We start from the raw sequence: 25,323 nt of genomic DNA on the forward strand, positions 1-25,323 counted from the left end.
AGCTTCTTTACCTTGCCGATTTGTTTCAAATGGTCCAATACAGTTGGAATCAAAACATCAAATCTTGCTGCTAACTCACGCATAGTTTGAGATGTATCTGCTACAGATTCCAGCTCATCATTATCCATCTTGGTCTCAGGGCTACCACAGGACTGATTTTTAAGAGTAGAGTCACCAGACCGGAACTTCTCAAATGTACAGTGTGCTCATTTGCCATATGTTTTGAGCTGTCTGAGATGCATTGGCTCCATGACGGAACTCATATTCATAAACAACACGAATTTTTTATCTATCCATCATCATCATCGTTTAGCGTCCGTTTTCCATGCTAGCATGGGTTGGACGGTTCAACTGGGGTCTGTGAAGCCTGAAGGCTTCATCAGGCCTAGTCAGATCTGGCAGTGTTTCTACGGCTGGATGCCCTTCCTAACGCCAACCACTCCGTGAGTGTAGTGGGTGCTTTTTACGTGCCACCCGGATTCACAAAAATTGATTTACAAGAGAAAACTCACAATATAATCAGACACCATGAATTGCATTTCAAAAAGTGACGATGTAACTCTTCAATGTTGTAAAATAAAGAATTGTCATTAGAGTTAACAACTGTCAAACTTGGTGCTTAAGAAAATTGGACATTTCATTCTTAACGACCTGATACAAAGCTAAATGTAACGAAGAGGTTTTGAATTGAGGAACAATTCAACATAGCACAATTAATTGAGAAGAATTAGCTTAAATGTGATGCAGTTCAGGTTTGTACCAGTACAGCAAACTACCGATACCTTTTTTCTGTGAGAGACAACTACAATTTGGTGGCCACTACGAAAACAGGATGCAAAAAAATGGCTTATGAGAGTTGTGAAAACCCTGTACAGGGTTGCTGTCAACAGAAGGAGAGTAGGCAACAAGTTCAGTAATGAAATTAGCATAAAGGCAGACGTCCATCAATGCTTGGCTTGCAGTCTGCTTGTTTATTATAATCCACCGGACTACAAATGAGAAGTTCAAGACAGGCATTGGAATTGCTGTATGCTAACAACTTAGTTTTTAATAGCAGAAGCGTGGAGGCGCAATGGCCCAGTGGTTAGGGCAGCGGACTCGCGGTCATAGGATCGTGGTTTCGATTCCCAGACCGGGCGTTGCGAGTGTTTATTGAGCGAAAACACCTAAAGCTCCACGAGGCTCTGGCAGGGGATGGTGGTGATCCCTGCTGTACTCTTTCACCACAACTTTCTCTCACTCTTACTTCCTGTTTCTGTTGTACCTGTATTTCAAAGGGCCGGCCTTGTCACTCTCTGTGTCACGCTGAATATCTCCGAGAACTACGTTAAGGGTACACGTGTCTGTGGAGTGCTCAGCCACTTACACGTTAATTTCACGAGCAAGCTGTTCCGTTGATTTGGATCAACAGGAACCCTCGTCGTCGTAACCGACGGAGTGCTTCCAACAATAGCAGAAGCAGTTGAAGAATTAGAGGAAAAATTCTGAATGTGGAGGCTGTGCCTAGAATCAAGAGACTTAAAAGTAAACATGTTCAGGATAAAAGCTTTAGTTAGTAGGTGAGAAAACAGAACTCTACAACTGTCTGGAAAGAAGCCTAGCATAATATGCAGAAAAGGAGTAGGTAGGAACTCTATATCAAACATCCAATGTCAAAAACAGACGTTAAATGATGAGGATGATGATGATGAACTATGGGCACAAAAGATGCAGTGAGGTCACAGACAGGCTGAAAGAGGAAGATTTCATATATAGTAGCTGCACAGGAGTCAGCAGTAAAAGCACATTAAAAATGCATGCTTTCAAATGCCCAGAAAGGTCAGCATTAGTAGTTGACACCTTCTGATAACAAGAAACCAAATCAACAACATATTTAAAAAAATTTTAAAAACAAAAAGTACATTTAAGTCTCCCAATTAACATGGTGTAAAAATTTCTGTTTATTAGATGAATAGGATCAAACTTTATAAAATATAGTTTCAAGGAGCCTTTTAAAATGCAGTATGTCAAAAGTCATACAAAAATTTATCTCCCAGTATTAATGTGTACTATTGATTTCAATCACAATTGGATTTTCTTAACAGAAAAAGTATTGGGTGAGACATTTATAGACTTTAAGTTATTCTTAAGAAAGTAATGTGACATGAGTAAAAAACAAAAAAAAACAAAAAAATGACTAATTTGTGTGAAACTGGTGTCATTAAAGAAATAGATGAAATGGTAGTTAAGTCTGTTAAGAGTAGACTGGTCTTTAGAAAAAAATAAACATGTAAGAAAATGATGTCCCATACAAAAGCAAAGCTTGCAACTGAATAAACACCTATTTTTATTTGTTTCCTTGTTTTAGTAACTTATTTACTAATGACCTTTCAAATGTATTAAGCTTTAAAGCTCAACAGATTAAAATTAAATTTAAGGAAGCTTGAATTTTCTTGCATTATTCTTGTCAAAACATTTTGCAGCCATAATGGGGGTGGGGAAGAGATAATAAAATGAACTCAGTAGCAATAATATAAAAAGTTAAATTAATTTATAATTGCTAGGAGATACAATACTACGATCGCCAGAAATAGGGATCTTGCTCCATCTTTCGAAGAAAGTTATTGTACCACTTTTCAAGAGTACTAAATGGAATATATGATTCGGATGGATTCATAGGAGTTTTAGAAGCAAATGACGAAGCAAAATTGAACAGATTTTCAACCATTTTCTTTGAGAAATCCATAAATGGTTCAAGGTTTGACACTGCTGCAGATGTTGCAGGTGTCTGCTGAGATAAGTCTTGAAGTGGTTCAACAGATATTCCAATTTGTGATACATTTACTGGTTGACTCGCCATAACTCCAAATGGATTTAGAGATGCTTCCGCTGAAATAAAATAAGGAAAGAAATTTAGATCAAAAAGTATGTCGAGAAGTAAAGTCTTGTCAAAAACAATAATAAACTTAAGATGCTATAACAAGCATGTTTTGAACAGATAAAGAAAATATGGATCGTTATAGTTTCACTCACAGATTTTTTTAATTATTTTTTTTTTAACTAAACAGTTCAAAACTTGGATACTGGTAGTAATTTCTCATGCTGAATATAGTTCACTTTCAACATTTTTGACACAGGTTCCAATTTTCATGGTTAAAAGAGGCAATTATCCATCACTATTCTTACATACTAAATATAAAACACTGAAAAAACAGAAAAATAATATAGACCACTAACAAAAGGAAACTTACTTGATTTTAATTTAGATACTTTAAAGATGGCACTTGGTTTAATATTAGTGATGTGACCAAGGAGAATCCAGCTGGGTCCAGTAAGACTGGGCCAAGAAAAGTATACTGTAAATAATCAAATAAAAACTAGTTTTATACAAGGCAACAAAAGATTAAAAAAAACTACCCCCACCACAAAATTTTTCAAATGGTAAGATGATGGCTGTCTCTCAGTAAGGTTACAATAATATAAGATTCTTAATAGAGTTAAGTCAGTCATAAATATTTGTTTGTCTTTATAGGTTATGTGATCATGGTTTTGATTCCCAGACCAGCAGCATGTTGTGTTCTTAAGCAAGACACTTCATTTCATGATGCTTCAGTCCACTCAGCTGTAAATGGTTAACCCTGTGACAGACTGGCATTCCAATCAAGGGGAATGTTGGCCTGCTTGCCTAGCCAATGGGATGACATTATTTGATAGCTATACCAATGCAGAGAAGTGCATTGTAACCAGTGGTGTATAACACCTGATAGTTTGTTTGATACAGTGATATAGGCCATACAATAATTTGTCATGTAAAGTCAGTCTATGGTTTTGTTTTTTTAATTATAGTGTCTTATTCCACATGTTGCTACCCTTTAGGTGGAGCAATGTACTATATTACATGCAGCATCAGTCAAAGTATGACAGCATTCAGCTAATGCTGACAATATAATGCATCAGACTGGAGTATGTTGTCATTAATATTATACAATGTTAAAAAGTAGAAATGAAATGAAGTCTACAAATTTTGTAGCTGAATATTTGTTGAACAAAAAAAAAAAAAAGAAAAACAGAGAGTTAAGTTATTTCACATACAGGTAAAATAATCAATATCATCACAATTTTTTATTCCATACAGGTAAGGGTTGGACAGTCAAGAAAAAAAAAAAGAAAAGATAGAGAGAGATTAGTGCGTTATGAAGAATAATATATTTTACAGCTTTTCTTTCACTACAGAATATTTCCATTTTCTGCTTAACTATCCATAACCAGTAATTGTCAGCAATGTATATAATTTGCCTAACTGACTTCAAAGGAGAAGGGAAATAGAAGCTGTGCTAAATATAAGTGAAGCAAACAGATTTATCTATGTCTTTCCTTTCACTTATATTGTTCTAAATGCTTAAGTCTCCTTAGCAACTAAACACATCACCACCACCTCTCACCATTATCACTTCCAGGTGACTGCTACAAAATTCCTTACCTTACCAAATATTGTCATGGAGACATCATTACTTTCGACTATCTCTGTATAAATGTCAAACTGAAAGCAGTTAATTTGACAAGATAAATTTTATGAAATATATATTACTCTTTTACTTGTTTCAGTCATTTAACTGCGGCCATGCTGGAGCACCGCCTTTAATTGAGGAACTCGACCCCGAGACTTATTCTTTGTAAGCCCATTACTTATTCTATCAGTCTCTTTTTGCCGAACCGCTAAGTGACGGGGACATAATCACACCAGCATCGGTTGTCAAGCAATACTAGGGGGACAAACACAGACACACACATACATATATATATATATATACATATATACGACGGGCTTCTTTCAGTTTCCACCTACCAAATCCACTCACAAGGCTTTCGTCGGCCTGAGGCTATAGCAGAAGACGCTTGCCCAAGGTGCCACGCAGTGGGAGTGAACCCGAAACCATGTGGTTGGTAAGCAAGCTACTAACCACACAGCCACTCCTGTAATTATCATTATTTAACATCTGTTTTTCCGTGCTGGCACCAAATGGACAGTTTGACATGAGCTGGAGAGCCACAAGACTGCACCAAGCTCTACTGCCTGCTTTGACATGCTTTCTATGGCTGGATGCCCTCTTAACACAAACCACTTGAGAGTGAAAGGGGAGAGCGGCGTGAGGGAAGTGTGTGTGTGTGTGTGTGTTTAAATACTCTTTCAGATACTGAACTAACTGATAACTTTGCTGTTTTGATTTCTACATAAATTAATTAAGATAATTTTTGAATGATTTTTTTAAAATTGTAAACACAAAATTGAAATTCTCCTGAAATCTTTTTACTGGAATTTTGTTTCTATATCAGAACCAGCTAAAAATAACTGTGTCTGTCACTCAGGAGTAGACTTTTGTGGAGATTAACAAAGAAAACTGTTTTAATCTTATTCAATTGAAGATCATATATTATTATGATTGACAACATATTGTAAATAGGAAATGTATTTAAAGTATGAAAGTCTTCTCTAAATCTTCTTACACTCCTTATAATTTTTGCTGTGCATTTGTGTCAAGATTGTATTGTATCAATGTATTGGTTTCTACCAATCTATACATATAAAGCTGAAGTTGTCTGTGTGTGTGGCAGGTTTGGTAGCCTTCAACTAACACTATTTCCTCCGAGACCCTGTGGCGCAAGTTGACCAAAATTGAAAGTATGATTGAAGAAGGCTTGCTCTTCATTCTGTAGAAGAAAAAATTCAAATCGGCCCACGTTAAGACCAAAAATTATTTACATCAAAAAGGTGCTTTTTTTTTCTATGAAAATCCCTTTTTTTACGATTTTTTTGACTGCTGTGTCACCATTTTTTGGTGTATTTCAACCAGAAAAATGTTCACTTAAAGAGAATAACAAGCTACATAATGTAAAATTTTTACTTTTCAAAAAAAGATTGAAACTATGTCAAAACTTTGTTAACGCGACATCAAAGTCTGCCGTTTTAAGCGCAACTAAAAAACAAACCTGAGCAACGCCAGGCTATACTGCTAGTACATTGATATAATGTAAGTAAACCACTGATTACTATAATCTTAAGCTGTATAAAAGATATTAATCACTCTGAAGCTGATATTACAAACCAAAATAGTATTAGAGACAGAGAGCTTTAGCAGTAGTAATTGGTCTATCATGTCATTAGTTGTGAATTTTTGATTTTTATTTTGATACAGGCACCAACTGTGACATATCTAAAATAGTAGATTTATCTTCCACATGGTTGAATATTATAAACATAATAACTATACAAATGAATATATAGGGCTTTATATATATTTATTTATATAACTATACAAATAAATCTATATACTTCAAGCAAATTTGTAATAGGACAATGGAGATTTATTTTTGGCAAAAATCAATAAAATCATCAATTAGACTTTACTAAAACAAAGATCAATATTTGAAAGACTTTAACTAATGTTTTTAATTTAATGTAAAAATTTTAATCATCAAAATCATTTAATCACAAAAATCACAAATAAATGCACAATCTTACCAGCTCCACCATAACCATCAGGGAAAGGAATTTGTCCTGTAAGGAAAACTACTATGTGGTTGATGTTTTCGGACTCCAAAATATTAAACAGAAACTGGTTTTCGGTTACCTGTTCACAGTTTGTTTGGACCTGGAATCAGAATTAGAATTCCGGAATCAAAATTAGAAGCTGACCAAAGTATATGCAGTTTAATATTATTTTTTCAGCTGAAATGATAAAATCAGACCTTCCCCCACTCACTCCCACCAAAGAACAGCATTATAATTACATCTATTTCCATAATTACTATATGCATAGCCAGCTACATGGTGTGGATTCAGTCCCACTGCATGGCACCTTGAACAAGTGTCTTCTATTATAGCCCCAGGCTGACTAAAGCTTTGAGTGGGTTTAGTAGACGGAAACTGAAAGAAATGTTATATATATATATTAATAATATAAGGGTAAATAATTATTAATTTTAAAATTAACAATTATTACCGAGTAGTTTCGGCATGGAAATATAACCATTATCGGTAGGAACTTTTACAAAAAGTTCTTTATATATATCATCATCATCATCGTTTAGCGTCCGCTTTCCATGCTAGCATGGGTTGGATGGTTCAACTGGGGTCTGGGAAGCCAGAAGGCTGCACCAGGCCCAGTCTGATCTGGCAACGTTTCTACGGCAGGATGCCCTTCCTAGTGGGTGCTTTTTATGTGCCAGACGAGGCTGGCAAACGGCCACGATCGGATGGTGCTTTTTACATGCCACCGGCACGGAGGCCAGGCGAGGCTGGCAATGGCCACGATCGGATGGTGCTTTTTATGTGCCACTGGCACAGAGGCCAGTCAGGGTGGTGCTGGCAACAGCCACGTTTGGATGGTTCTCTTATGTGCCACAGGCACTGGTGTCACAGCTACAATTTCCATTGATGTTGATCGATTTCGATTTTGATTTTCACTTGCCTCAACAGGTCTTCACAAGTAGAGTTTTGTGTCCCAAGAAGGAAAGGTATGCATATGTGGACTGGCTACATCCCAGGTAGAGGCCACGGGTTATGGTCTCACTTGTCCTGCCGGGTCTTCTCATATATATAGAGATGTATAGGCATGTCAGGAATAGTGTTAGAGAGTTTTGGGAAGCACAGATTTTCAAAGGGTAGTGTCCTGACAGTTAATCAACCAATGCTTTGACAATTCTGAACATGAAGAAAAATGTTTCTGAAAGTCACAAGTGATGTATTGTTTTTTGATTTAATAAGAACGTCCATGGGTGATAGCGATAATGAATTCAAAAAGGCAGTCAAAGTTATTGGAAATAGGGTGGATAATCTCGTTGGCATATATCAAAGCATTAACATGTTATTGCCCCAAGAAACAAAACAGTCAAGAACAAGATTATGAGAGTTCCAGAATGTCTCTCTGGCAGAACTCCATCAGTTTGATGGTACAGCTAATGAGATTGACAGGTGATAGACATTTACCAGTTTTAATCTGGGGGATAACACTGGAAATTTTCCACTGTTCAAGGTAACACAATTATTAAAGCAGAATTGGAAGAAGAATGAAAGCTGGTGCAACAGAAGGTCACTGCATTTGGAAAGTAGAAAAATAACTCTTTCCAGAACATGGATTGTAGAGAATTGTGTCAATATTTGAAATGGCATCACGACATTGCAGGAGTAAATTTAACAGATTTTATGGAATTTGGTGTTAGTAGTGTGAAGGTGGTATGTTTGGATTTTCAAAAGTAAAAATGTTAGCAATTGGCAATAAGCTCAGCACACTCTTTGAAGTTATCAGTAATCTGTGAAGGGATTGTGGAAGGAGCCAATTGGTGGGAATGAGGCCTCTGTTTTGATTGCATATACTTCCACAACATTATATTTTCCAGTTTTGTTGCTAAGCACTCTTCAACTTTAAGTACTGTCTTTTTAGTTACCTGTTTGATATGGCTATTGTGCCTTTCTCTTTTCTCTTTTACTTGTCTGTCATTTGACTGCGGCCATGCTGGAGCACCGCCTTTAATTGAGTAACTCGACCCCGGGACTTATTCTTTGTAAGTCCAGCCCAGATTGAATTAAAAATGTACTAGAGGATAGTATCAACATCTTTGGAATTGTAAGTTCAAGCCAATTTTGGTGCTTTAACACAGAACAGTAAGAGTTCCAGTTGAAGTGAGCAGTTTGTGATGGTGGCAGCTTTCCTTTCAGCCAATAAGACACAGATTGCCAATGGACATAGCATGACTGGAGATATCTAAATGTTCCTCAGTAGAGATGTTGATAACACTTTCAGGAGCAGTGATAAACAAATAGTAGATCCAAAGTGTTGTTACCTCTTGTGGGGGAGTGGATTACTTGAGACCAGTGTGAATCCAGCACTAAGTCAAAGAAATTATTTACATTTTGGGGTCAGTGAAAAGTTTCTCAATTAATCTCTGGGTAGTTGAAATTACCAGCAATGAAAACATAAGTAGCTGTTTTTACTGATGCAGTTTTGAGGATGTCAAAAAGCTGTGTCATAACAGTAGTTTGGGGGTGAATTATAAGTGCTTCTATAGTTGTCATAGAAAAATATTTCTTGTTGCAACTAGTTGAAATCATTACAAAGATTTGCTAAAAAGCTCGAGTGAGCATAGACCAATCATACCCACCCCACAGAAATTAAAGCAGTCTTTGTAAAACAAGGTGTAGCCAGCCATGTTAAAAACATCAATGCAGAGAAAAGAACATGCTCAGGCTTCTATATCTATATATATAAAGCTGAAGTTATCTGTGTATGACAGGTTTGGTAGCCTTCAACCAACACTATCTCCTCTCTGAGACCCTGCAGCGCAAGTTGACCAAAATTGAGAGTATGATAGACGAAGGCTTGCTCTTCTTTCTGTAGAAGAAAAAAATTCAAATTGGACCATGTTAACACCAAAAATTATTTGCATAAAAAAAGTGCTTTTTTTTCTATGAAAATCCCTATTTTTTACGATTTTTTGACTGCTGTGTCACCATTTTTCAGTGTATTTCAACCAGGAAAATGTTCACTTAAAGAGAATAACAAGCTACATAATGCAAAATTTTTACTTTTCAAAAATTCCAATTCTAAAGGGTTGAAACAAACCCGAGCAACACCAGGCGATACTGCTAGTCTGTAATAAAATCAGGGTCATTACTCTTAACATAGAAGTCAAAAAGGTGGATCTTCTTCAAAAAGTGTAGGCATTTAAAAGCAATAATTTTTATCTGGATTTAAGCTTATCATCACTCTTAGTGGGATAACATATTGTTCTGGATCTTTTTCATTGCTGCCTAGTTTTGGTTTGATATCTTCAAACTAGCCAGTATCCCCAGACTAATATCTACCTATTATTGAGTAAGCTAACACTCACATGCGGTGCTGAATCATGATTCAAGGAAGCTACAATAAGAAGCTTTGGGTGTATATTGGGTGATAAACCAGGGTGACTTTGATAAGCAATTTGATTTTCACACTTAGCCTTATCGGAGGTTAATCAGTATGACCATGCCTTGATAGAACTTGAAAAGGTCAGTTTGACTTGTCTGGGTACTGGCGATGAAGGTGGAGAGGGACAAAATTTTTGCAGAGGAACACTGTCAAATTCTTGGACGAGTTGTCGCAAATATCCATAGATCAAATATTTCTTCAGATACACCAAAAGCAATTATACCATGCATAGCAGATTCAGTGGCTTTAGCATTGCTTGTGGATTGGACAATAGCTGCAGGTAGGTTTGCAAGCAAAACATTCTAATATGATTCCCTCATTGTGTAATTCTGTATTAAGTTTAGCTTTAATATCTGTTACTTTGATGCTCAACTCAGAGACAAATTGTTGAATTTCCGCAACTTCATAATGACTAGCTAGTTTTAGTTTCACAGTGACGGTTGAGGAAGAGACAGAAACCAGGCACAGAATGGATCAACTTGATAGTTGAACTATTTCCCAGAACCTATTCATCATAGAATCATTGTTGGGTAGTGGCACGTTGACTAGTTTTGTCGCAGAGTTCACCCATACATGAAGCTGTGACAACTTTGTCCTGTCTGTCCGTTTTCACAATTCAAAAAGAAAAAGTGCATCTTAATAATAGAAAGCTCGCAAAACAGATTTGCCACGGTAAAGTGTGTTTTTGAATACTCTCTCCGTGTACACAAACAAATCTGCATACATATATTTAAGAAATACAGTACATATTGGAATTGAGGCAATTTTCTGGAATATATGCAGTTCACTTGAGTGTAAACAATATGATGTATCAGAGGGAAAACATACTTATCAATGTGTGTACATGCTTGTGAGTGTGTGACGTGCGTATACACACAATTTGGTGTGCTTGTAATTGTTTAAATAATTTGTAATGTATTCACAATAGGGAATCTTTTCGGTTTACAAACTGCCGTTCAAACCGAAACGATCCCACAATAGCCACTGTACTTGTCGCACGGACGAAGTGAGATTTATTTACGTTTATTTTGACTACATGTGGTTATTACCGTGATTGCTACCCGAGTATTCACACCGATTTGAAGCTAATCTAAGGTGACCGAAGCGACTTAACAACCGATAGATTTAATAAGCAGAAGCATTTGAGAGTTAAATATGTTTTATACACTCACGATACTAATTCTGTCTTAATTGGTTACTATGAAGTTGGAATTAGAGGAGAGCTTCTACGTGATAGCAAGACCTGCTAAAAAGAGAAGCCAAATAACCCTCCTTCCGATCACACACTATTGTCTAGGTCTAAATAAAAAAACAGACACTTTGAATATGATTCTTGGTATAATGAATCCGAAAAACAAAAGACGAGATGGTCACGACTGGATTGTTCTTTGAACTGCTTCATTTGAAGTATACTGAGTACAGTTAAGTTATAAAATGTAACATTAAATTGTATGTATGGGAGTCGAATATGTCAATAGTTGTTGAGTAGCTCCAGGTTCAAACCTACTGGAGCGGACTGAAGGCGTGACCATCTCATCTTTAGCTTTGTATAGCTAGGACTACATTATCCGGTGTTATTCATTTTTTAAAGACGATAGTTCGTGACTTGGAGGTTATTTCTTCGAGATCAAACGACTGTACAGAAAAGTTCCCTCTAGTTCGATTAAAACAGTAAAATTGCATGGTAAGCAGTTTACATTTATACGTAAACTTTTGAGCGGAGACTGACAAGGAAGTGAAACAAAATAAATAAATTCATCATTAATTTCTTTAGAGTAATTTTCTATTAAATTCCTGAGAGATTCTTTGATTGGTTGTTCTAAGGAGTGATCACGAAGAGAACTGTAGATGTCAAAAGAATGTTAAACTTAATTTTGGGCCAAAGCGGTGGTTAAAAGAGAGAAGCTCAAGAATAGTTTGAAATGGTTTAGCATAAATAGAGTAAGAATTTTTTTCGTTTTATTCGATACTGATCGAGCAGTTGCAGCCATGGTTATCCCTTTTTGGAGAGGCGGATACGTTTATCTAATGTGAAATTTATTTTTATTTTGAAGCCGGATGGTTCTTTGGCTGTTAATTGTACTTGTTGACACAGATAGGCAAAGTATTTTGGGGAAAACTTTTAAAAAAAATTATAGCTAAAAAACAAAATTTACAAAGAAAGGAAAACAACCTACAAAACAAAATGTGTGTCAATAATAAACGTACCAATTAAGTAGATAAAATGTGAAATATCTTTACTGACAGGCAATTTAGTTTTACCAAAAATAGATTATGTAACTCTTGGTTTACTACTAAGAAACTTAATTCTCAAAATTTAAGTTCCGAGGAAACGAAATATCTTAAATTATTCAGCCTTTTGTGCAGATTGTGAAATCCTGAATAAGCTTTCTCAAAAAGCTCACAAGCTCGTTTGTTTTCACAAACCTGATAATGTAATTAGGCAAAATAAATACAGCACCCCATGAACAGCATCACAAATATCAGAGAGGGTGTTTTTTTATTTTTTACTTTTTTTTCCAAACCGAAGGGAGTGGAGTATTATTAGATCAAAAGCAGTTAAGAATATAGCAAAATGTTATGAAACTAATTTAGATTTTCACGAATTAAAAGAATTATTATTCTGACATAGGGAGAAGCCAACATTTGGTGATCTTATAGTTAAGCACATCACTTTCAAACTTTTGTGAGAAGGGTACTGTCGATGAAATCGACTCCAGTGAATAAGGAATGACAAAGTCGACCAGTGGAATTTGAACTCAGAACGCAAAGGCATGTAAGTAAATAACACAACTTATTTTGTCCGGTACTCTACCGTTGCTGCTTTCATCACCATCAATTGCTATTGGAGTCGAGTTTTGCCACAAGGCTAGCAAAATAAGGGGGAGGGAGTAAGTCGATTACATCGACCCCTGTGCTCAACTGGTACTTATTTTATCAACTCCCGTATGGATGGATGAAAGGCAAAGTCGAATACTATTATTAATTAATATTAATTGAAGTAAAACTATTCCGGTAGTTATTAGACATAGTGATAACTTTAAACAAATTTGTAAATAAGTTATGTAATTGGCTCCAAATTTTACTGATAATTTGATATTGCACTCGGTAGAGAGAGAGAGAGATAGTGTGTGTGTGCAATTTCAGTTTCATTATTTTTTTTCAACTCCGCCAAACGGGACATAATCAACAATTAGAAACGTGCAACTAATACCGCAGTAATAATAATAATAATAATGATAAATAAAGGAAATTATGAACATAAAACATTACAGTAGTTTTCATGAAAAGGAAAAAAAAATTAACCAAGTATAATCAGACTCACAAATCGTCCAGCAACAATCACACCAAACATCTTGAGACTGAGTAATTTATAAGTAGAACAGAGATGTACGGGTTGGGGTCCAATGCTGAAACTGAAGACACTTCATTAGAAATTGCGCGAATATCGGAAGTAGTAGCACATTATTGGTAGCTACTTCCGGTAAAGTTGTTTTCATGTAAACTTCTGGTGAGAGACGGATCGTCTTTGAGAGGCAAAATAAAATTGAAACTGGAATTAAGAGATCTTTGTAAGGATACCTCTAATTTTATTTGGTCGTTTAAGTTCTTACATGTTCACTGTTGTCTTCTACCATCGCTGTTATTTATTATAAGGCTGATGTTTCTTTGTCATTTGTCTTGAAAGTGACATGTTAAGACCACGCCGAGGTCGAACTTTGCCTTTCATCCTCTCGGGGTCGATAAATTAAGTACCAGTTACGCACTGGGATCGATGTAATCGACTTAATCCCTTTTGTCTGTCCTTGTTTGTTCCCTCTGTGTTTAGCCCCTTGTGGGTAGTAAAGAAATATACATTTTGATAATGAGATTTTTCAGAAAAGGACGATGGGTAGTCGTAGCTGAAATGCCTTTGATCAGTATGTTTGCTCAGTCAGGAGTCATCAGGGGCTAAACAATAACAATAACCTTTGCTTTTATAAATCTCTTGGTAATTTACTCCAAACTTGACATGTGAGCCAACTCTATATCTTCTATAATTCTATTCACTTCTGAGATGTTTTAGTTTGTATATATTTAAATTGGTATAGGAGAGTAATTTGCTTTGTGATTCTATGATAATTTCTTAGATTACAGGTCCCAAATTTACACGAGAAAAGGAATTTGTTCTTTTCAAGTACAATTTTAAAACAGAAGTGATAAACAATCGAGAATCTTTCAACACCAGCTCACGGATTCGATTCGTTGTTGTGAAGTTTCTCTTAGTTTTAGTTGTTGTTTAGCCTCAGTTCGACCCTGGTTGAGGAAACCCATGATCGAACATGTTCCTATCTTGTCCATGCTGTCTTTTAAGGGATGTGGGTACTATTTAAGAGTGGTCCCGGTGCGTATACTCGCGCATCCGCGCTAGCTAGTCGTGACTAGTCGATCCTATAACGACAACCTAGCAAAGTAAATAAAACACAAAATAAATCATTTTTATAAATAATACACAAAAACACAAAGTAAGGATCGACTAGTCACGACTAGCTAGCGCGAGTGCGCGCACCGGGACCACTCTTCTTAAATGGTACCGGGACAGGTAATGTATCTCCCCCATTTTTGTTTGTAGATAATAGGATGTAATTTGAAGCTGATTTGACATCCATTTCAAGCAGGTCGAGCGACACGTAGATACTCCCCTATTGGCTCTATATTATTTAGTTGTCATCTTGCCCCCGGTCCGTCTTGATCGCTCAAGCCTATTATCAAAGGTGTACCTACTGCGACTGTCCCGTCTAAATTGCTTGGTGTGTTGGACTTCATTATCCATTGCTTTCTTTCATTTTTAGGAGAGTAGGGTATAATTTGAAGGAGACACGACTGCCATTTTTAGCAGGTCACTTGACTATATTGAAGTTTGTGCAATATTTACTACTAGTGGAGATACCCGACGTTGCTCGGGATTAAAATGGCATAGTTTGTACACACAGACACACACACATATATATATGTGTGTGTGTGCCAGGTATGTTGAAATAGGTGATATGGGAAAGTGCAGCATTGATGACTAAACATTTGTGGAGTAAATGATGGGCTAATTCAACTAAGTCATGGAAAATGGGGGGTTGGGGGATGTGATTTTTTAATGCACCGAAAAGCTGTCAGTGGATATACTCTCCTTTATGACAGTCAGCACTGCATCGAACATGACCCGTCATCTGAAGTTTTGACACCTCTTTCGGGTTTGTTATCCTACATCACTCATAAAGTAAATTTGGAGGAACCGTGGTTGTTCATTTGTGGGTAACAGGGACTTTGAATGTCGGTATAAATTCATGTTCAATTATCTCCTTAGATACACCAAACAATGTCATTTGAAATGCAGAGTTCTATTGTTTCATGTTGCTCAGAAAACTCTCTAACTGAATGAAAGTGCCTTTCAGAAGATCTATAAGAGGTTGAGAAGGAGTTGGTAGTACTGGCAATCCTACCTTACCACCTGAGCAGTACATGCCATTAGTTTCATTTGGAAATTTTAAAGTTTTGCAGAAATGATAATTTGAGTTTAGCACACCAATTTGGACAAAATTATCATTTTTATAAGAATGGGATAGATCATATCTGAAAGCAGCTCCAGGAGTTGTGAAGATCGAATTTGTGCTTAGTCTGTTTCTGAGAGCTATTCTATTGGACTGCTGTCTAATCATTAGAACGTTTTAATGATTCAGCATTTAGTGCTGCAGCATGCATTTGCTGATCTTGGGAAAGTCTCATCACCTTTCTGTTTTGAGACTCTATCTGACATGCTGCCGCATGCCTTTGCTGGTCTTGAGAAGGCCTCAATTCACTACTGTCTTGAGACTCCATTTGATGTGCTGCAGCATGCATTTGCTGATCTTGAGAAAGTCTCATCTCCTTTCTCTCTTGAGACTCTCGCCTTTGGTTTTCTACAATCCTCCTTATTTTATACTTATTTCTGGAGAAATTACATTGTTTCTTAGGTGGCGTATTTGCTTCAATATTGTAAGTAAAAAATTATGAGCATAGAAATTATACAGTTATCTCTATTATTGTAAGCAGTTGTATGTATGCAGTATGTCTTTATTTTTGTATGCAGTATAAGTTAACCAAATCTAAGCAAATTAACCAAATAGAAGCACATTTAATTTAATTTAATGGTAAATTTGTAACTGTTGCAAAAATTATTAATTGGTAATTGAATGGTAAATGTATGTTTTTATATACCTTGGACTTGCCACCTTGTCGTTTTTTGTCAAGAGTTTCACCTCCAACCATTTGCTATGTCAGTCAACACACATGCACTGACAAACCATTCCACTGTCATGGCCTTAAAGTTACTGATGTATAATGTTGTTGACATTAGGATATGATAAGAATTAAAAGTGGAATAACATTATTTGACAGGATATAATTAGAATTAAAAGTGAAACAATATTATATCACATTACAATATAGATGTTATTCTTTCACTTTTGACATGTAAAACCAAACTAGTGCCAATGCTGTATTGTTTCAATTGAAATGTAAAAAAAAAATTACATGTTGACATTCACGGGGTCTGATACTATTACCATTTAAATTTGATTTGATTTGGTTGAACTGTTTGAGAATGCATTGGGAACAGACAGACAAATGATTTTATATATATGCATATACATACACACACACACACACACACACACACACACACACACATATTACGGAGATGTACTTGCATAGCGAGTGACTTGATCTAAGATCGTGTGCTGGAATGAAAACAATTGCAGTTTGGAAGGTGTTTATAAGCCATTTAAGAATCACACAAAACCGTTAGATTCACTTCAACATTTAAATTTAATTTGTCAAAATATTTTCGTCGCTTTGAGACCGCGACCTAGCTTCGTGCTGCATATATATATATATATATATATATATATATAATAATAACCCTCCATTCTGAATTTAAATGCTTCTAGGTTTCATTTTATCTTTGTCAGATGTCAATAAGTGTTCTAGGTGCATATGGGGTGGAGGATCAATGTAGGAGGGAATTGTTAATCTGTTTTTTCATACATAGTTCTGTTAAACTGTATACTTAAATGATTATTGCCTCATGCAGTGTATCTGGGAGTGATTGTTGAGAAATGTTTTATAAAAGATATTGTTATAACGTGTGCGATAATTAAGAAATTTCGTTTGTGAGTCTTAAAGAACTGGCACTCTGTCAATTACGACGACAAGGATTCCTGTTGATCTGATCAACGGAATATCCTGTTTGAGAAATTAACATGCAAGTGGCTGAGAACCTCAGACACACATACCCTTCATGTAGTTTTCAGGGAAGTTCAGTGTGACACAATGTAACAAATGTAACAAAGCTGATCCTTTGAAATATAGATGCAACTCATTTTTGCCAGCTGAGTTGACAAGAGCAACGTGATATAAAATATCTTGCTCAAGAACACAGCATGCTGCCAGTTATCGAACTCCCGACCTTACAATCGTGAGCCAAATACCCAACCACTAAACCACATGCTTCAATTACTTTGACTACGTGAAAAGAACAATTTACAAAAATTATCTATTTCTTTACTACCCACAAGGGGCTAAATACAGAAGGGACAAACAAGGACAGACAAACGGATTAAGTCGATTATATTGACCCCAGTGCGTAACTGGTACTTATTTAATCGACCCAGAAAGGATGAAAGGCAAAGTGGACCTTGGCGGAATTTGAACTCAGAACGTAGCGGCAGACGAAATACTGCTAAGCATTTCGCCCGGTGTGCTAATGTTTCTGCCAGTAAGAAAAGGAATAAATAGAAAAGGCATGAAATCAGTCAATGATCAAAGAGAGATGTGCACATTCCTTCATTGTTCAAAAGGACACTAAAATATTTTTCAGACAACCTAAAACTCTCACAGCATTACTGCAAGTGATTGTAAGGTTGAGGTTTTAGAACTGCTAAACCTACTGGTGACTGTGAAGTTAGGGTATTAGAACAGCTGGACACTCTTCTGAACATCATATTTCACTTCAGAGATCCAAACGAAATCAAAAACCTCTTTGTCTGGGGTCTAGCTTCCCACCTGAACATCTCAAAAGCCTTAGGCTGTATGTAATTTATCAACAGATTACAGTATTTCAGTGTCTTATTCAGTTCAGATGCAATCATCCCTTCTGATGTTTAGTCCTATATTAGCCCTGGTTGAAGAGACCTATGATCAAAAACATCCCATTTGTGACCTTTCTGTCTTTTTAGGGATGTATAGTACTATATAGCTTAATGTGTCGTTGCCTTTTTTTAGGGCAGTAGCATTGATTTGAAGGAATTTTAGCTTCTATTTCTAGCAGGTAGAGTGACCAAGTAGATGCTTCCTCATTGGCTCAACAGTATTAAGGAATTGTAATGGAGCAAAAAAAAAAAATGCTAGCAATGCCTTGTATGAGGTATCTGTCTCTAACCCAAAGGTAAAGAGCAAGTTCTTTGGGTGTTTTCCTATAATCATTGAACAATCCACTGCCTTCAGTATTGAGGGGGTATTTACCCTTGCCAGGACTCCTTTAATGATCAGCTTTATCTCCTGGAGCCATAAGGGATCCGCATTCAATCATCATAATAACTTATGAAGACCGCTTTGTCACATTCTGTGTCACACTGAATCTTCCTGAGAACTATGTGAAGGATATGCATGTCTGTGGCATGCTCAGCCACTTGCACATTAATTTCTCAATCAGGATGTTCAGTTGATTGGATCAACTGGAACAGTCGTCATGGTAACAGACAGACCAAGCGATGATGATGATGATGATTTCACCACCATATTTATTTTCATATTATTTAGTTTGGCATGGCGTAAAAAGCACCATTCAAGCATGGTCGATGCCAGTACCACCTGACTGGCCCCTATGCCAGTGGCACATAAAAAGCACCCACTACACTCTTGGAGTGGTTGGTGTTAGAAAGGGCATCCAGCTGTAGAAACCATGCCAGAATAGATTGGAGCCTGGTGCAGCCTCCTGGCTTGCCAGTCATCAGTTAAACCTTCCAACCCATGCCAGCATGGAAAGAGGATGTTAAAAGATGATGATGATGATGATACTTCTTCAACACTTAAATTCTTGTTTTTATGTGATTGAGTTCAGTATTCCAAGAGAACAAAACATTAATTTAACGTAAAGCGTACTGGCCATCTCAATGTGGCTAACCACTGGGGTGGGTGTTACTGAAGCTTTTAGCCCCAGGAGATCATCGTCTCCAGCTGGCTTTAGACACACTTTCTGTGCTCTTCTGATATTCTCAAAGGGAGGTCATCCCCTCTCGAAAAACCTAAGTGATACATACGGACTATAGTTTCGAGGTTTTTGCCTCTCGTCAACATATGGTAATCATCGGTTTTCAATTGGGGAGACCTGTTTGCGAATATCTATTTAATGTTTTTCCCAGCAACCACTGTCACTGATTTAGAAAAACTGTCTGAAAGGATTAATAAATCTCTGAACGAGATGTAAACAGTAACCGCTCGACAACGTAAATCGAAAACCGGTGATTACCATACGTTGACGAGAGGCAAAAACCTCGAAACTATAGTCTGTATGTATCACTTAGGTTTTTCGAGAGGGGATGACCTCCCTTTGCGAATATCAGAAGGGCACAGAAAGTGTGTCTAAAGCCAGCTGGAGATGATGATCTCCTGGGACTAAAAGCTTCAGTAACACCCACCCCCAGTGGCTAGCCACATTGAGATGGCTAGTACACTTTACGTTGTCGAGCGGTTACTGTTTACATCTCGTTCGGAGATTTATTAATGCCTTCCAAAACATTAATTAATATTACAATACTCTGGCTGTTTTGTACTTTGGTTTTATGATCCTGTATTAGGAAGAGATATTGAGGTAACTTTGTTCTTTATTTAGAGATTGTTTACTGGTTACTCTGAGGCCAGTCTTAGACTTATGTAATTATTACAGAATGTGTTAAAACACCCTTTTGTAGTCTTTAGCTTAATCTGGTTTCTTGTTCTCATTCTTACCAATTTGGGTGATCCTATATCTTGCCAGTATCCTTTCATAATCCACTAGACATGCTGGCCTCTCCACTTTCAAATGACACACATATGTTATTTATTTCTTTATTGCCCACAAGGGGCTAAACACAGAGGGGACAAACAAGGACAGACAAAGGGATTAAGTCGATTACATCGACCCCAATGCATAACTAGTACTTAAGTTATCGACCTTGAAAGGATGAAAGGCAAAGTCGACCTTGGCGGAATTTGAACACACATATGTTATTTATAGTTGTATTAAATTATGTTGATGATCTTTTGTTTGTTAAAAATTCTTCTTACTTCTAATTAATCTTCTAATTTCAGGCTCCCAAATAAAATGGCTACTCTAGAACTGGATCCATTATTCACAAAAGCGCTTAAGCTACTTTATTCCAAAAGTAAAGATGCAGAATATCAACTCAGACTAATGGTTGAAGAAGTTGTTGCCCAACGGAAAGGCCTTCCAGTAAGTTTATATTTTGATTCAAGTATTTGTTTCTGTAACCTTATTGTTCTTTCTAACAATTTTGTAAGTTATAGGTGCAGGTGGCAGGACAAAATTCCCAATACAGAGAGATAATATGTTAAGCATGTATGCTTTCCTAAATAAGTTGCAGCTGTGCTGGAGTGGTCATGTAGCACTCCACACTTCCTAAACAGTTCTTTAGTGAACTAGCAGCTGGCTGAAGAAAATAGTAGCGTGATGATTAATTCAAGTGCAAGATAGGGGAGGCAATTCTGAAATTTAAGTTAAATTACTGAAAAATTGAATTTCCCACCCATGCTAACCTGGAAGGCGGACGTTAAACGGTGATGATGATGATGATGATTGAAGAATGGGCCTGAGCTTTGGTATATACAGTGACAATTCTGGACATGTTGCGGTTCTTCTGTAAAGCATCTTCTTTACCAGTACTTACCAAACAATAAGATGACTGCAAAGACATACAGACTTTGTGTGAATAAACACCGGAAGTTCTTTGCTTAATATGAAAATAAATGAATCTAAAGTAACATCCTGTTAACCAATGGACACTGAAGGCTTTATATTCAAACAGTGTTTCAGTGTTTAACCCTTTCATTACCAACCCGGCTGAAACCGGCTCTGGCTCTGAGTACAAATGATTTGTTTACATGAGTTTTGAATTAAAATCTTCCATCAAACCTTAGTCACAATTTATGTTCCTAACACTAGCTGAATGATAACTAAGTTATTTTACTAAATTCTTTGCTATATTTAAAGTAGTTGAAAGAAACACAGAGCATCTCAAAATAAATACAGTAATGAAAGGGTTAAGTGACATAACATGCTAGAGTGGTTTCTTGTTGCTTTCTTTTAGTTTATAAAAAATTTAATCTCAACAACTTCAACCTAACAAAATACAAATCATTTATACAATGACCCTGTTGGTACAATCTACAGTCATTAATTACTTATATTGTTCTTATTTACACTAGGCTGAAATGGCAATTATCATATAAGTATCTTTGCTAAGAAGATGTAGTACTTGATGGGTCAACCTATTGACTGGTAACTGAATGCCCCGTTGATTCTGTCAGCTTTAACACTCAAAAAAACATCTATTCATTTTCATTCAAACTTAGACTCTGATGTCTTTACGAAAGACCAATTCTGCAATGTCTTTACGAGGGACAACTCTTTACCCCATAAAATTGGTTCCTTGTAAGGACATTGGAGTCTAAGTTTAAATTATTTGAACACTATATTTGTATGTATGTACTATTGTGTAGATCCTGTCTACTGAGTCATACTTGATATCAAATCAAATGCAATGGACAGAGTATCTTGTTGGTATGCCAGCTTTGGGACCACCCAAGCAGTTATTTTATGGGGAGGTACAGCCTGGAAAATGACCACAGCATAAGCCCCACTCCCCCCAAAAAAACTTGTTATATAGACTATTCGTGGAACCTTAGTGAATTTGAAAATAGATGTTCAATTCTGACAAGAGAAAACAATTGATAGAAATGGCTGGAGGTCTCTGGTGAAGGAAGGTATTGCTTGTTTTGAGTTAGCCATAAGGTGGCATGCAGTTAAAATGTATTCTGAAAAAGGTAGGCATCATGGACATACCAGATGAGGTTAAGAGTTGGAAATGTAGTCTTTGTGATTGACATCTATCAAAAGCTGGTTACATATGCCACATGAAATCACACAGTAATTTGCAAAATTATGCTGCATCAAACAGTTATTTGCCCCTTTTTATGGTCACGTCTGTGTAGTATGTGAAGAAAAATCTTTTGGAGTAATCCTAGTGTGAAAAGGCACATGAAAGTGGATAAAATTATTATATCACAAGTAAGCTATATAAACCATGTTGAAGTTTCGTATCTTATCTGTCACATGTTTGAAGCCTTGCAGGTTATCAGGTCTTAAGAGTCATCTTAGAGCTTACAAACATAAGGAAGATTATCGGGATGATGTAGATTAACTGAGATGGCCACAATCGGCTGGTGCTTTTTATGTGCCACCGGCACCTATGAGTATAATTATACACCAGCTGTATTGGTCTTCAAATTTAGGAGATGGGGTTCTTCAGGGTTGCTTTGCATATTTTGTTTAATTCTTAGGTTGTTTTCATATTTTATTCTTCAGGTGAAACATGACTTCATGGAAACTCTTCAAGAAAGCAAGAAACCTAGACTGGATTTATTTTCGTCACTAGAGAAGGAAGAAAAACCGAATAAAGAGAAAGAGCGAGAGATGGAAAAAGAACGAGAGAAAGAAAGGAGTAGAAAAGAACGTGAACTGAAAGATAAAGAAGACAAGGAAAGGAGAGAAAAGGCTATGTCAGAAAAAGCTGCTGCGACGGCAGCAACTGCAGAAAAGACAGAAAAATCAGCAGTGGTTGTTGAGAAATCATCTTCTTTCAAGGAACCAGAAGCTTTAGGTTCCAGTGATGATAATATGGACACTGCTGATTTTATTCTTGATCTTGGTATAGCATGTGTTAACTGTCAGTAAGTATCTTTGAAATTGTTCCTTGTTATCATCATCATCATCATCATCGTTTAGCGTCCACTTTCCATGCTAGCATGGGTTGGACAGCTCAACTGGGGTCTGGGAAGCCAGAAGGCTGCTCCAGGCCCAGACTGATCTGGCAATGTTTCTACGGTTGGATGCCCTTCCTAACGCCAACCACTCCGTGAGTGTAGTGGGTGCTTTTTACATGCCACGGGCACAGGTGCCAGACGAGGCTGGCAAATGGCCACGATCAGATGGTGCTTTTTACATGCCACCGGCATGAGGCCAGTCGGGGCGGCGGTCATTTTTTAATATCTGCTTTTCCATATTTGCATGGGTTGGACGAAGCAAATTTTCTACGGCTGGATGTCCTTCCTGCTGCTCACCCTCACCTGTTTCCAAGCTAGGTAATATTTCTCCATGACCAGATATGTTTTTGTAGAATATTGGAAATGGATGGCACAGTTTGTATGGTGCGATGCTAAGACAAGTAAACACACACACATGCACGTGCACACACTCATGCATATAAATACTCATATCTATGCATATATGTGCATATACAAGGGGATTCTTTCAGTTTCTGTTTACCAAATCAACTTAGAATGCATTGGTCAGCCCAGGACTGTAGTAGAAGACACTCGCCCAATGTGTTAAGCTGTGGGATTGAACCTGAAACCAGTCCTGTACAAACCAAGTTGATCTATAAAACATTTCATGGTGCTCTTACTCATTTACTTGTTTCAGTCATTTGACTGTGGCCATGCTGGGGCACCGCCTTTAGTCGAGCAAATCGACCCCAGGACTTATTCTTTGTAAGCCTCGTACTTATTCTATCGGTCACTTTTGCCGAGCCGCTAAGTTACAGGGACGTAAACACATCAGCATTGGTTCTCAAGCGATGTTGGGGGGACAAACACAGACACACAAACATATAAACACATATACATATATATGACAGGCTTCTTTCAGTTTCCGTCTACCAAATCCACTCACAAGGCTTTGGTCGGCCCGAGGCTATAATAGAAGACACTTGCCCAAGGTGCCACACAGTGGGACTGAACCCGGAACCATGTGGTTGATAAGCAAGCTACTAACCACACAGCCACTCCTACGCTCTTGTCTATTTTGTTTGAGAAAGTAAGAGAAATCACAATTGTAGAACAAGGTAAAATAAGCCTTTCTTGCTAATTAGGCTATGCTAACATTCTAGTCATTTGATATATTAAAGAGTTATATAGTAAGAAATATTTTTGTGGTTGGTTTATTGAAAAGCTTCCCTAGAGTCAAAGCCTATTTCAGTATTTTTTCTTGGGTGTGGGGTGACGATGCTAAGCATGAACAATGGATCTCAGTCGGAAGTGACTCAGAGGGTAGATCCAGTTGTCTTGAAAAGAAAAGAATGAAAAAAGCAGCACTTGTAGACTTGATAACACCAGGCGAGAGACCTTATTTTGTGCATAGTGTGTAAGCACATGTTTGCATAAACATTATACTTTCAGAACTGCAGTTATGCCACACTAACATAGCTGGATGGATTTTCTCATGTATTGAAAATCTAGGTCTGTCATCATCTTCTCTGTAAGACTCAACATCCTGAGATCAGCCTTCACTACCTCATTCCATATCATTGGTCTCCATAGGTTTTGCCTACTGTAAACAATTGGCACTTCTTTATACAACTCTTCTCCTCATCCTTGTGCACCACATAGCCAAACCAAAGCTGTCTTCTGTCTTGTACACTACATCTGATTCTTCGTATGTCCAGCTTTTCTCACAACACTTTTCTATTTTGTTGTTCATGCACACCGACATTGCACAGCCAGTGGAGTATGCTTGCTTCATCTATTTCTTGTCCGTCACTTTGCTCTTATAGTTCTCTTATCTCACTGTTCCACCACCATGTCATGTTGGAACCATGCACTAGTCACAGTAGCCGTCAGCTGGGTTGTCCTGTTGGAACTTTCAGCTGTTCTTTATGCTTTAAGTTTCTATTTGCTCCTCCTTATCATCAAATGCTTCAACTGGTACTTCTCTAAATTTCTGACTGCTGGCTATATCTTCAACCCTTTAGCATTCAGATTACTCTGTCAAATGAAATACATATTCATTAGTCAGTCAGTCACATTTGGCAATTCAACAAGAAAGTTTTGTGGCAATTGTTTCTGATAGGGCCTTATGGAGAAGCTACTTGAAGACTCTACTTCTACAACCCTTCTAGGAATAGCAGGCATCAATAATGGTTGGATGAATATACTGCTAATTTAAAGGAAAATTAATGTATTTAGTCAAAATAAATTAATATTTATGGATTTATTCTTTTTTTTTTCTACGGTTTAAAAATCTTGATTGCGATTA

General features: G+C 37.0%; 2 protein-coding genes across 4 annotated transcripts in view; one reads left to right on the top strand and one right to left on the bottom strand.

The window, feature by feature from the left end:
- Positions 1-1,916: 1,916 nt before the first annotated feature.
- On the bottom strand, positions 1,917-13,409 carry LOC115211849 (protein Hikeshi). The gene is made up of 4 exons (XM_029780569.2): positions 13,270-13,409; positions 6,500-6,629; positions 3,231-3,335; positions 1,917-2,868 (listed from the first exon to the last, which is right to left on the bottom strand). The coding sequence occupies exons 1-4, from the start codon at positions 13,297-13,299 to the stop codon at positions 2,555-2,557; spliced, it is 579 nt and encodes a 192-aa protein (XP_029636429.1). The 5' UTR covers positions 13,300-13,409; the 3' UTR covers positions 1,917-2,554.
- Positions 10,080-25,323, top strand: part of LOC115211847 (integrator complex subunit 12) — a 30,046-nt gene continuing 14,802 nt past the window's right edge. Inside the window, exons 1-3 of one of the 3 annotated variants that reach the window (XM_036503293.1) lie at positions 10,080-10,224; positions 20,304-20,445; positions 22,597-22,961. In XM_036503293.1, coding sequence (XP_036359186.1) covers positions 10,169-10,224; positions 20,304-20,445; positions 22,597-22,961 — 563 coding nt within the window. In that variant the 5' untranslated portion in view covers positions 10,080-10,168. Of the gene's footprint in view, positions 10,225-12,274; positions 12,721-13,384; positions 13,517-20,303; positions 20,446-22,596; positions 22,962-25,323 lie in introns of those variants that run through there. The other 2 variants (XM_029780567.2, XM_029780568.1) reach the window with 2 other exon arrangements.

The sequence above is a fragment of the Octopus sinensis genome, linkage group LG5 (genome assembly GCF_006345805.1).
Source record: "Octopus sinensis linkage group LG5, ASM634580v1, whole genome shotgun sequence".
Lineage (NCBI taxonomy): Eukaryota > Metazoa > Mollusca > Cephalopoda > Octopoda > Octopodidae > Octopus > Octopus sinensis.